Raw genomic sequence first — 12,442 nt, forward strand, 5'->3', positions numbered from 1 at the left:
AGGGAGATAAACATTAATGTGTAGTTTCCTTTCACATGCCCCCAAGTGAGGACCTGGCCCTCAACCCAGGCATGTGCCGTGACAGGGGATCGAACCAGGAACAATGACCTGAGAAGACAGACTGAGAGTTTGTTGAGAGAATCTGTTGTACCATTGGGATGGATTACCTAGTGAACAAATAGTCTGTGGTTGGATGGGAGTAAGTGCTGTCCTTTTCCAGAATGGGGTCTGTCAGATGGAATCAAACTGAAAAATCATTAGGGTCAAAAGAGCTCAGGAAGAAGAGCCTGAGGCTGGTGGAGACTCTGTGGGGGGAGGACTCAGAGAAGGAACAATGGCCTCTGCCAGCACTTTTGTCCGGGAGAAAGCTGCCCCTTCAGCTCTCGTCTTGATGCCAGGCAATTTGGTTCCTCTCCAAATGAGCGGTTCTTTTTTTTTTAATATATTTTATTGATTATGCTATTACAGTTGTCCCATTTTCCCCCTTCACTCCCCTCCACCCTGCACACCCTCTTCCACCCACATTCCCCCCCTTTAGTTCATGTCCATGTGTCAGAAGTTCTTTAGCTTCTACATTTCCCATACTACTCTTACCCTCCCCCTATCTATTTTCAACCTACCATCTATGCTACTTATTCTCTGCACCTTTTCCCCCTCTCTCCTCCTCCCACTCCCCTGTTGCTAACCCTCCATGTGATCTCCATTTCTGTGGTTCTGTTCCTGTTCTAGTTGTTTGCTTGGTTTGTTTTTGTTTTGGTGTGGTTGTTAATAATTGTGAGTTTGCTGTCTTTTTACTGTTCATATTTTTGTTTTCTTTTTCTTAGGTAGGTCCCTTTAACATTTCATAAAACAAGGGCTTGGTGATGATGAACTCCTTTTACTTGACCTTATCTGAGAAGCGCTTTATCTGCCCTTCCATCCTAAATGAAAGCTTTGCTGGATAGAGCAATCTTGGATGTAGGTCCTTGCCTTTCATGACTTGGAATAATTCTTTCCAGCCCCTTCTTGCCTGTATGGTCTCTTTTGAGAAATCAGCTGACAGTCTGATGGGAACTCCCTTGCAGGTGACTGTCCCCTTATCTCTTGCTGCTTGTAGGATTCTCTCCTTCATTTTAATCTTGGGTAATGTAATTATGATGTGTCTTGGTGTGTTCCTCCTTGGGTCCATCTTCTTTGGGACTTTCTGAGCTTCCTGGACTTTCCTCAAGTCTATTTCCTTTGCCAGAATGGGGAAGTTCTCCTTTATTATTTGTTCAAATAACCTTTCCACTTGTTGTTCTTCCTCTTCTCCTCTGGTACCCCTATAATTCAGATGTTGGAACATTTAAAGATGTCCTGGAGGTTCCTAAGCCTCTCCTCATTTTTTTGAATTCTTGTTTCTTTATTCTTTTCTGTTTGATTGTTTTTTTCTTCCTTTTGGTCCATTCCATTGATCTGAGACCCAGTTTTCTTTCCATCACTATTGGTTCCCTGTGCATTTTTCTTCATTTCACTTAGTGTAGCCTTCATTTTTTCATCTAATTTGTGACCAAAATCGACCAGTTCTGTGAGCATTCTGATCACCAGTGTTTTGAACTGTGCATCTAATTGGTTGGCTATCTCTTGGCCACTAAAAGTATTGGCTCTGGAGCTTTAATTTGTTCTTCCGTTTGAGCCATTTATTTTGGGGGTGGGGGGCAGGGGTGCTCTGGTTGCGCCTGTTACATATGAGGGGCGGAGCCTTAGGTGTTCACCAGGGCGGGGCAACCCAGTCTCTGGGTTGTGACACTGTATATGGGGCAGGGTCAGAGAGGGAACAATGGCGCTTGCTCCGCTCTCTGTCAGATTTCAGTCCCTTCTGCCACTTCCCCCAAGCAAATTGGGCCCTTCTGGTGCCGGTTCCTGGATGGGTGGGCTTGTGTGTGTTCTAGGACCCTGTGGGTCTCTCCAACGAAGTCTCCTATGAGGCTGGGAGACTCTTCCGGCACCTCAACCCCCAGAAGTGTTTTCAATCAGTGCTTTTAGGCTTTATTTCTCTGCACTGGGGCCCTGGGTTGCGCAGTCTGTCTCACTACCCGTTTTCACCTGGTTTATCTGCGTGTGAATGTGTGACTTCGGACCTGCCTTGTGCACCTCACTGGGTCTGCTTGTTGCCTCCCCGCACCCAGGGTCTGCCACTGGGGCCTGCTAGCCGCTGCCTGCACACCTGGGGTCTGCCAAGTGCCACCTGCGCCCTGCATGCCCAGGTCTGCCAGCTACCGCTTTTTTCCTGCCACGACCCTTCTCCACTGGCCGCCAACTCCGTCTCTTTTACTGGCCTGGATGAATGGTTGTCAGACTTCTGTACAGTTCAGTTCTCTGTCTGTTCTGGTTGTTTTTTTGTTTCTAAATTTTTGTTGCCCTTAATTTTGGTTATGCAAGGAGGCACAGTGTATCCACCTATGCCTCCATCTTGGCTGGAAGAAAATGAGTGGTTCTTGAATAAACGTTTTTGGAGGCAGGAATGCCTTCTGTAGCTTGCACTTTTTTTAAAGCTTTTTTTTTTTAAGATTTTATTTATTTATTTTTAGAGAGGGAAAGGAGAGAGAAAGAGAGAGAAAGAGAGAGAAAAACATCAATGTGCGGTTGCTGGGGACCGTGGCCTACAACCCAGGCATATGCCCTGGCTGGGAATCGAAACTGCGATGCCTGGTCTGCAGCCTGCGCTCAATCCACTGAGCTATGCCAGCCAGGGCTACTTGCACTTTTTTTTTAATCTTTAATCAAGGGTTTGTTTTAATTGATTTTAGAGAGGGAGGAAGGGGGAGGGAGAGAGATAGAGAAAAAGGGAGAGAGAGGGGGAGAGAAACACTGATGTGAGAGAAATATTGACTGGCTGTCTCCCATACACACCCCAACCAGGGATCAAACCCGAAACCTTTTGGTGTATGGAACGATGTTCCAGCTGACTGAGCCACCCGGCCGGGGCTGGCTTACACTTTTTAATTAAACATTCTGGGTGAGGTAGCACACTTGGCCTTCTAACAACTGGGGCATCAGAACATAGGGAGTTGACATTCGGTTATAAAGCTCAGAAGAGTGAGTCTCCCATGGGTCTGTAAGGCTCTGATGACCTCAGGGCCATCATCCTCTCCATTTAACTTTGGTTACAAAGTCCTTGCCCACCCTCGTGGAGGCAGCAATGTCTTCGGAGTCAGACACATCCAGTGTCAGATTTCAGCTGTCCTGCTTACCACCTGTGCTGTGTTCGGCCAATCGCCTAACCTTTCTGAGCCTCCAGTTTTTTCACCTCTAAAAAAAGATGATAAAACTTACCTCTGAGTTGCTATAAGAATTGAAGGAGATGATATGTGTATAGCACTTGACATGTAGTAGGTGCTCGATAAACATTTACTCCTTCCTTTCCTACAGTGTATGAAGAAAGAGAAAGGATTTAAATCATTTTACAGTCAGGAAAACCCAAACCATTCAGAGAGTAAGGTGACCTGCCCGGGGTGACCGGGAACTGCAGACTGAGCAGGGATTTGAATAGGGGCAGGTCTTTGCGTATCAGCTGAACTTGTAACCACTATTCAGTAGTAGGAGGCCCACCTCAAGCAACATGTATTGAGTGTTCTGGGCAGAGAAGATCCCTGTCTTCCTGTTTCTTTCCTGGGCCCAAGAAAAGTGGGTATGAGCAAAAGCCTTGAGCTATTTATTCTAGCAGCACACAAGGGAAGGAGATCTGCAGAGCCTTTGAGCCATGGCTACAAGACAGACATGGAGAGAAATCCTGTTGAACGGCAGAGAAAAAGACCTGGCAGGACACGCTGAGCATTTATTAAAAGTATATCAGCCAGATGAAAAGCTTTCCAGCTCCCCAGCCATGGGGATTCAGGGAGAAGTTCCCCCACCCCACCCTCGATCCCAAGCGTGTCTCCCTAGCAGGATGGCTTACACTAGTCTTTCACCTCGAGGATGTTCATATTGGGCCTCAAGTGTCTTCGGCCTCCGCCAGTGATTCCGTTGCCCCTGGGTTTCACCCAGCTTCACCCCCATCTTGGTGTCTGGATGGCCCACTCCCCACCCCACTTCCCAGAGGGAATTGGCCGTCATTCTACTCCCCCTCCCTTATAGGTGAATCTCAAGGAACACGGGGAACATCTGACCACTGGGCTCGGATCTGCTTGGTGTGTGTGGCCTTCTGCAGGTTACTGGGCCTCTTTGAGCCTCAGTCCTCTCACCCGTGAATTGGGATAGGACTTCTTGGGAGGATTATATGAGATTTCATGAACAACTAATGCACTGCCTGATGCAGCATCACTCAGTAAACATTCACACCAGTCTCTCCTGCCTCCTTTGTTACCGGCCCCTTTGTCATATGCTTTGTGACCAGCATCAGATGTCATCCTAATCCTGGCTTCCCTACCACCTGGCTGTGTGATTTTTTAAGAAATATTTCTTTAATGCTCACCTGAGGCTATGTTTATTGATTTTAGAGGGGAAGGGAGGGAGATGGAGAGAAAGAGAGAGAAACATTGATCGGTTACCTCCCATACATACCCTGACCAGGGATCAAACCCCCAACCTAGGTATATTCCCTGACCAGGAATCACACACACAGCCTTTTGCGATATGGGACAATGATCCAATGAGCTGTCGCACCTGGCCAGGGCCTGGCTGTGTGATTTTTGAGCAGGTGGTTTAACCTCTCTAAGCCACAGTTTTTGCTTCTGTCAGATGGAGCAGACTAAGACAAATGTGAGGATTAATGAGGCAATTAGCCTCAGCTTCTGGCATATGCAGGACTCACAGTAGGCCCTAAATAAAAAGAAGAAGGTAACTATTGTTACTACTTTAACAGTAACAATATGGGAGGCAGAACAGCACTGGAGTTCGGCAAGATGAGGCAGTATGTCCTCTCCTGTTTAGCGATGTGTCTCTTTGGCTGAGATTGCACCAGAGGATGTTGGAGAGCAGCTTAGAGCACACGCCCAGCTGTGAGTGCTGGGCTGGAAGCGCTGCCGGGGCCTGATCACAAAAGGCCTTGAACACCTGGAAAGGAAGCCATGGGAAGCTGCTGAAGGTCTGCACTCAGAGCTGTGCTCATGACGTTAAATGGGCCCAACCAGGCACTGTTCATTGGAGAGGGGACTGGAGGCAGGAGGCCAGGGAGGAGGCCGGCCAAGTGGTCCAGGTGAGAGGGACTGAGGGCTTGAGCGCAGGAAGTGCAGAAGGCCCTTCCCTTGGGAAGGAGGACTCTGCAAGCGGAGAGGACAGGTGTGGGGCCTGGCAGATGGAAGAGTCAGAAGAGCAGATGATGGTTGGAGTGGAGCTGGCAGGGGTGAGATAAGGGCTGACGTTGTGGGTCTACGGAGTGTGCCATATCTGGAGGGTCCACGTGGTCAGGTCCAGTCAGCCTTTACCAGAAGGCCCTGGGGCTTAGAAAGTAGGCCACTGGGTGGGGCGGGGCAGCTTTCTGATTTTGCATGAGGAGTAGCCTTGGCTGCAGGAGAGAACATCAGGGTGGATGGACTGCTTCTCCCCCTCTGAGGTCTATGCTGCTTCCTCCCACGGCCTTGCCGTGACTTAGGGGATGGGAAAAGGTGCGGCTGGGCAGCATGTGACCTTTGGAGGAAGTGGGCCTGGGTTTCAACTCCTGCTCTGCCACTACCAGGCTGCAGAATGTGGCTTTAAATACTGAACCTCAGTCATTGTATCTGCGAAGTGGGGGCTGACCTTGTGGCGTGATCGTGGAACTTAAAGGAGACTGTGCAGAGAAAGCAGTTAGCATGGTACCCGCCCTAAGAGGTGCTCGGTAGCAATGTTCACTGTTTCCGGGAGGGGCTGGGCGTGGAAGGCTCTGGATCGGCCAGAGCAGGCACAGCCGGGCGGGCAGGGCCAGGCAGGGTGTTTTGAGTCTTAGGTATAGGACCGCCATGATTGGGCTCCTAGGGTTAGCAAATAAAATACAGGATGCTCAGTTCAGTTTGAATTTCAGATAAAGAATGAATAATTTTTTATTATAAGTATGTCCTGTGCAATGTTGGGGTGTACTTGTACTAAAATTCATTTATTGTTTCTCTGAAAGTCAAAATTAACTGGGCAGCCTGCATTTTATCTGGAAAGCCTACACCATCAGCACAAAGGACGGGGGGTGAAGAGGTAGGAGGCAGGGAGGGTGGCAGCTGCCACTGAGGGAAAGACTTGGTGCCCTGCTTGGGACCCTGGCTGCGCCTGAAGTGTGGGCTGGTCTGAGTCAAGGCACAGAGGGTGACCTCCTCCCTCAGCTAGACAGACAAACAGACACACACACACACACACACACACACCCTGCAGCATGCTCACAGGGCAGACAGCGACCACGCCACGGGACTGCCCCTCCACCACAGACTTTTAGGACGGCAGCACAGAACACTCAACCCCAAGTGCAGGGCGCTTGTGAACCTGGGACCCTGTGTGACTGTGCTGGTCCCGGGGCCATGAAGCCAGCCCTGGGGGGAAGAGCAGAGGTCATTCTTTGGGCCACTTGGCATTTCTGACCCCAGTTTCCTTTTGGGGGGACAAGGTGGGGGCTCTGTAAGGTCACCTGGGGACTAAGCCTGGGAAACCAGCAGAACCCCGAGCCCCTGTGGGTGCTCTCTCACAGCGTCTCTGCATCTCTGTGTCCCCCATTCTTCTGGGTCAGCTGGCTTTCTCTGCTTTCTTAGGTTCCTCCTTAATATTTATTGAGCACCTACTGTGTGCCAGACATTGTGCAAAGCACTTCACATACATGTCATCCTCACTACAGCCCTCTGCTGTAATAACAGTAGCACGTATGATGCTCACCCTGTGCTGGGCACCTGGCCAAGTGCTTTACCTGAATTAACAGATATAAGCCCCCAACAACCCTGTGACACAGGTGCTGTTAGTAGCCCCTTCCTGCAGGTGGGGAAACTGACACCTTATGGGGTTAGATAACTGACCAAGTGAACAAGTCGTAGGTGGCACAGTTGGGTTTGAACTCAGGCCGTAGGGGCCCCCAGGTGCCGCACATTTAAGTCCTGCATTACACTACCTGGCTTACCTCCTGCCGTGACTCTTGGCTTCTGCCCCTCATTCCGTTTCCTTGCCCCAGGCCCTGGTGGGTGGCCCAGCTTCTCTGTAGAACACGGCATTTCAGCTGCAGCCTCCACCATCCCAGCCTTGCCGTGGCCAGGTTCCCTGCACAGGCTGCCAGTGAGCTTTGGAGTAGCTGCTCTAGGAGCAGGAACCCATACTCAACTGGGCAGATGTGGCTGGCCCTGGAGCAGGGTCACATGACACAGAAAGACCATGGCTGTGGCTCCTTGAGCAGGAGGGTAATGGGAAATGATGTCCCTCAGATGGGCTGCGGGTGTGGGGAGGCTGGGGGCTGCCTCTCTGACCCGTCCCATCAAGGCCTGGAGTCTGAGGGAGGAACCAGCATGTCCTGACCCACAGTCTAGACAGGCTTCTGTGGGAGAGCCTTCCATCCCAAAGCCAAAAGCCCGGCCAGGGGCAAGAGTTACCCTCCTGTTGCATCAATAAACATGGAATCAGACACGAGGTGAGGAGGTCTTCCTTTCAGCCTGGAGCTCTCTTGCTGCCATCCTGCCTGGGCAGCTGGTAGTGGTCTCTGGGTTGCTCCTCCTCACCCTCCTTCTCTCCCTCCCTCCACCTGGCAGAGCTCCGCCTGGAAGGGAACTTCCTGCACCGCCTCCCCAATGAGGTCAGCACCTTGCAGCACCTTAAGGCCATTGACCTGTCTCGGAACCAGTTCCACGACTTCCCTGAGCAGCTCACCACACTGCCTGAGCTGGAGACCATCAATCTGGAGGAGAACGAGATCGTGGGTGAGTGGACACAGCCCCTCTGGCCCCTGCACCTCCCTCTGTCGGCACCTCCTTCCTCTGAGCTCGCTTTCCTGAGTGAAGCTCACCGGGCCTCACCGGGCACCAGGCACGGGCTCTGGAGTCACACTTCCTCAAGCACGAGGGCCGGGCTGGGCTTTCTGGTCTGAGACGGCTGAACACAGAGCACGGAACCTTCGAAGGTAACCCTTATGAGGCCCTGCCACCTGCCAGGGACTGGGTTGGGCACTCGCTTTCACCTGGCAGGTAGAAGGCTTCAGCTTTCTCCACGGTGAGGCCTGAACTAGCTGGGTCACCCTTGGGCCATAAGCTATGCCTCTTGCATCAGTCTGCCTGCCAGGGCTGCCTCTAAGACCCTTCAGCTTGGACCCTCTATACATTTGCTCCCATCTGAGTCCTGGCTCTGCCTTCCTGATTTTCGCAGTGAGCTCCTCACTGTTAGTAAGCAAGGGCCACTAGGCCAACACGTTTGGAACACCTGCTGTGTGCCTTCCAGTGCAAATGTGCTCCCCCCAGGGAGTCAGAGGGCCTCCCGCTCCAGTCTGAGATGTGTCTCCTGCAAATAGCAGACCGAAGCGAGGTGGGTTTTGCTGAGGTCAAGGAGCTGTTCCTTTCTGCCTTCAAAGCACTTGTGTACCTCTTGATCTCACAGGACCTGAGCAGCGTCTCCAGCTGCTGTCTAATCTCCCCGGGGAGAACTCAGCACTCACCAGGGCCCCTCTGAGCTGCCTTCCCCCGCTCAGTGGCCTTGGTGCTCAGGAAGCCCATCTCCAGCCATCTCACCCTCTCTCACTTTGCCCCTAATGCTGGTGGTTTTAATAATAACTGTCTTCCATTATGCTGTTATTTCCATAAGCCTTTTCATGGCCATTGTGCCACATGAGTAAAAGCAAAAGCTCTCTAGCAGTTTGGAGCTGCCTGATGGGGAGTGGCCTGCCTCGTGTGGTGGCGAGCATCCCTCCTGTCAGGGACTCTGGCCCTGGCCCAGCGGGAGTGGGGATCAGCTAACCTCTGAGGTTCTAGGTTCATTCTTAACAGATGAGCAAACTGAGGTGCAAAGAGGTCATGAGAGTGCATCAGGTTGCACAGCGAGACCACAGAATTGCCAGGATGAGAATACTTGAATTTAAAACTCAGCCCTGTGTCTGGAATGGGGTTTCCTTGACGGGCCCTCTGGGAAGGCTTTGGGGATGGGCTCTGATTCAGTCTTACCCTCCAAAAACCAGGATCCCCGAGTGACTTGCCCCTTGGTTGAACCCCCAGTCACTTGGGCCTGTGTGCCATACTGAAGTGGAAGGAGCATGCTCAGAAGTGCCTTTTCACTGAGAGGCTCTCCCTCCTGTGCAAGACCCACCCAGCGTCTTGCCCTGAGCCTTTCCTTCTCAGTCGGGCCCTCCTTCCTGGGCTCTCCCTCCCCTGCCTCTTATTCCTCAAGGCCTTTCTGATGCCTCCAGCCCTTTTGGCTGCTTATCCAAATGGGGCAGCAACCACACAGGGGCTGCCATAGGCTGATGCCAAGACCAGAACCAGGCATGGAGCCACAGGCAGGCAGGTCAGGACGAGCACTGGCCACTGGCTTCCTCCTCTCCTAACTGTGGCCTTCGAAAACTCACATCACCTCTCTGAGCCTTGGCTTTTTGTCAGCTCTCAAATGGAGGTTCACCTCCCCCACTCCAAACAGTGGCTTTTCCCCAAGCAGCAGAACAGGGGGAGTGGGCATCTAGGCTGGCTGCAGTACCAGAAGTAACTTTGCCCAGAGCAGGCGGTACAGGGTGCCATGCTTCTCTAACCCTTCCCCTCCACAAGGATGACAACATCCCTCAGCAGCAACAGCCCCAGAGCAAAGATCCACTACTTCGGCTTGTTGTTTTATAGACACAGCTCTGCTTTTCTGCAGCGACAGTAAGAACCCTACACGGGGAAGCATCTTAATGTTTGACAAGACCGCTCATGCACGGGCCCCCATCGACAGAGTAATCATCCCCATTTGACAGCTGTAGATGCCGAGGCTGTAAGAGCCTCTGGGCAGGCAGGGGAGGAGGAGACCCTTTCAGGGGCCACAGCCTCACTCCATCGAGAGGAGAGATGCCCAGGATGTGGCGTCTCCACCATCCTCCCTAGTCAGGGGCACAAATGCCCAGGACCTAGGATCGCCCTCCCTGGACATTCATGTCTTTGTTCCAGCTACGCCCTGTTTCACAGACAGAACGGTCAGCATCACTGGGGCAGCGGGAGCATGGCTTTATTTCACTTCTGCGGCTCCCCACCAACCTGGGCGAGAGGTGCTCTGTGCTCTGGTGCTCTCAGAGCTCACCCGTGGTTGCGGGGATGAGGCGACCACTGAGCACCAGGATGCTGTTGGCACTCTGTTAGTTCCACAAAAACAGCAAGAAGAGAAGTTCCTTGTTTAAAATAAAAACAAGCTGCTTCCTCGCTCTGTTAGCCAGCCAGTTTCCAAGGCTGCCTGCCCCTGTCTCTGTCCAGAGTGCTGGACAGCAGCCCCCATGCTCTGAATCTGAGCTCAGCCTTGCCAGGACCTACTCGGGGATGAAGAGGCACGCAGGGGCAGAGACACGGATGTCTTTGGGAAATGTTCCTTCATTCGCCAGTAGTTGTTTTTTGATTGAGCAGCTTGCTCCGTGTCGGGCACTGTGCTGGACAGAGGTGGGCAAAGCAGACTCCCCATTCTCACAGACTCGTGGTGGGGTCATCACACCAGCTGCTGTCCGGTGACTGTTTACTTCACATCTGGATATTCTGTAAACATTTTGCAAGTATGCTCTTGTTTCTGAGGCAGGTACTGTCATTCTCCCCAGGTGAAGAAAATGAGGCACCTGGAAGTTAAATAACTTGGCCAAGGTCGTGGCACCTGGGTAGAACCTGGGTTCCAACCCAAGCAGTCTTGCTCCAGAGCCCCAGCTGTTTAGGACAGTGCTTTGTATAAGGAGAGAAGATTTTTGTGCATAGCCCTAGGGAGACAGAAAGCCACAGGAGCCCTGGCTGGCATGGCTCAGTGGATTGAGTGCTGGCCTCCAAACCAAAAGGTTGTGGGTTTGATTCCCAGTCAGGGCACATGCCTGGGTTGCCGGCCAGGTCCCCAGTTGGGGGCATGAGAGAAGCAGCTGATTGATGTTTCTCTCCCTCTTTCTCCCTCCTTCCTCCTCTCTCTTAAAATAAATAAAGTCTTTTAAAAAAGAAAGAAAGCCACAGGAGAGTCATAGCTGAAGCACATAACTTTGGTTGGAAGGACACTTTCTTGGGGTAGAAGGAACACATATGGTAATGAGGCAGGATCTCCTAGGCTATGTAGCCTAGGCAATCAGCCTAGCTTCTGACAGCTCTGCCTCATGGGTTGGAGCAGGTAGGCAGCATCCCAGGATGAAAGCGCTGGAAGATCGGGGGTACTCAACACCAGCTGTGCAGTCAGATCATCCAGGGAGCTTCACCGAAACACTGTGCCCAGACCACACACCAGGCCAATTAAATCAGAATCTCTCATGGTAGGTTTTGGGACTTGACAATTTTAAAAACTCCCTGGAAGATTCCAATGTGCAGATAAGATAGAACCACTGAGTTAGACCAGAACCTTCCATCAACAACCACATTCAATCCCTGAAGAAGCTGTAACCTCCCTTTCCCTCCTCCTCCCAATGGCTGTCTGGGGAGTGTGTGTGTGTGTCTACATCAGGATGAAGGAGCAACAGCCGGGCCATGACAGCTGACAGTGGGTGGGAGGGTGACAGAGGTGAGCTCTGTGGGCTTGCCTTCCTCCCTTGGGGCTCCTCTTTTCACTGACCCCACCGTCCCCTGCACTTTTGGGCCCAGTGCTCTGTCGCCCCAGGGCCCACCCACCCCCTCTCCTGGTTCTCCTCTAGCACAGCCTGCTCACCTGGCATTTTCAGAAGGAACTTCATCAGCAAGTCAAAGGCAGAGGAAACAGAGATAGTAGTGAGCTGGTTCCCAAAGTACAAGCTCACGCTGAAGGATTCGGTGTAAGTGGTGGGGAGCTGGCCTATGCTCCAGCACCCTTCACTTGGGGGCCTGCCACCCTGCCTGGGTGGGCGACGCAGCCTGGCTCCCTAGTGGTGTGCTGGGGGCTCTCACTCACACTCAGTGACCTCGCCTTCGACTCGTTTTGTTTCCCCGAATCTGGTTCTCTGGCAGGGCCCTACCTAACTGGTTCCCACCCAGTGGTTATCTTCTGAGCTTTTCTTCTAACTTTTCCAGTTGCAAGGGAGGTTTATTTCTCAGACAATGATCTTAACCCTGGGCAGAAAGAGTGGTAAAGTTGGTGTCAGCAACCGTAACTCCCCAGCGTGGAGGAGGATTTACAAAGGAGCCGTTTGCACGTCCGTCCGCACCCGCACCCCGCGGGAAGCCTTTAGGGCAGCGAGCAGTTTCTTCTCCCCCTGCAGGCCCCGTCATCCCTCACATCCAGACCCTGGACACGCACACGCAGACCAGGCAGTTCTAGTCCTGCACATGAGTGGTAGCTACAGGCCCACTGCCACGACCAGGGAGGGAATGGCAGACCCTTAGTGAGAGGCCACGGCAGAGTTGTCCTTCTTTTCTGAGGCCCTCCCAGAGCATCCAGCAGAAGCCAGAGCAGT

General features: G+C 52.2%; 1 protein-coding gene across 6 annotated transcripts in view; it reads left to right on the top strand.

The window, feature by feature from the left end:
• Window positions 1-12,442, top strand: part of LRRC20 (leucine rich repeat containing 20) — a 73,074-nt gene that overhangs the window by 49,809 nt on the left and 10,823 nt on the right. For all 6 annotated transcript variants that reach the window (XM_036026855.1, XM_028512321.2, XM_028512323.2 and 3 more), the window contains one exon: window positions 7,647-7,814. In XM_036026855.1, coding sequence (XP_035882748.1) covers window positions 7,647-7,814 — 168 coding nt within the window. The remainder of the gene's footprint in view (window positions 1-7,646; window positions 7,815-12,442) is intronic.

This window comes from Phyllostomus discolor, chromosome 5 (assembly GCF_004126475.2).
Source record: "Phyllostomus discolor isolate MPI-MPIP mPhyDis1 chromosome 5, mPhyDis1.pri.v3, whole genome shotgun sequence".
NCBI classification, from domain to species: domain Eukaryota; kingdom Metazoa; phylum Chordata; class Mammalia; order Chiroptera; family Phyllostomidae; genus Phyllostomus; species Phyllostomus discolor.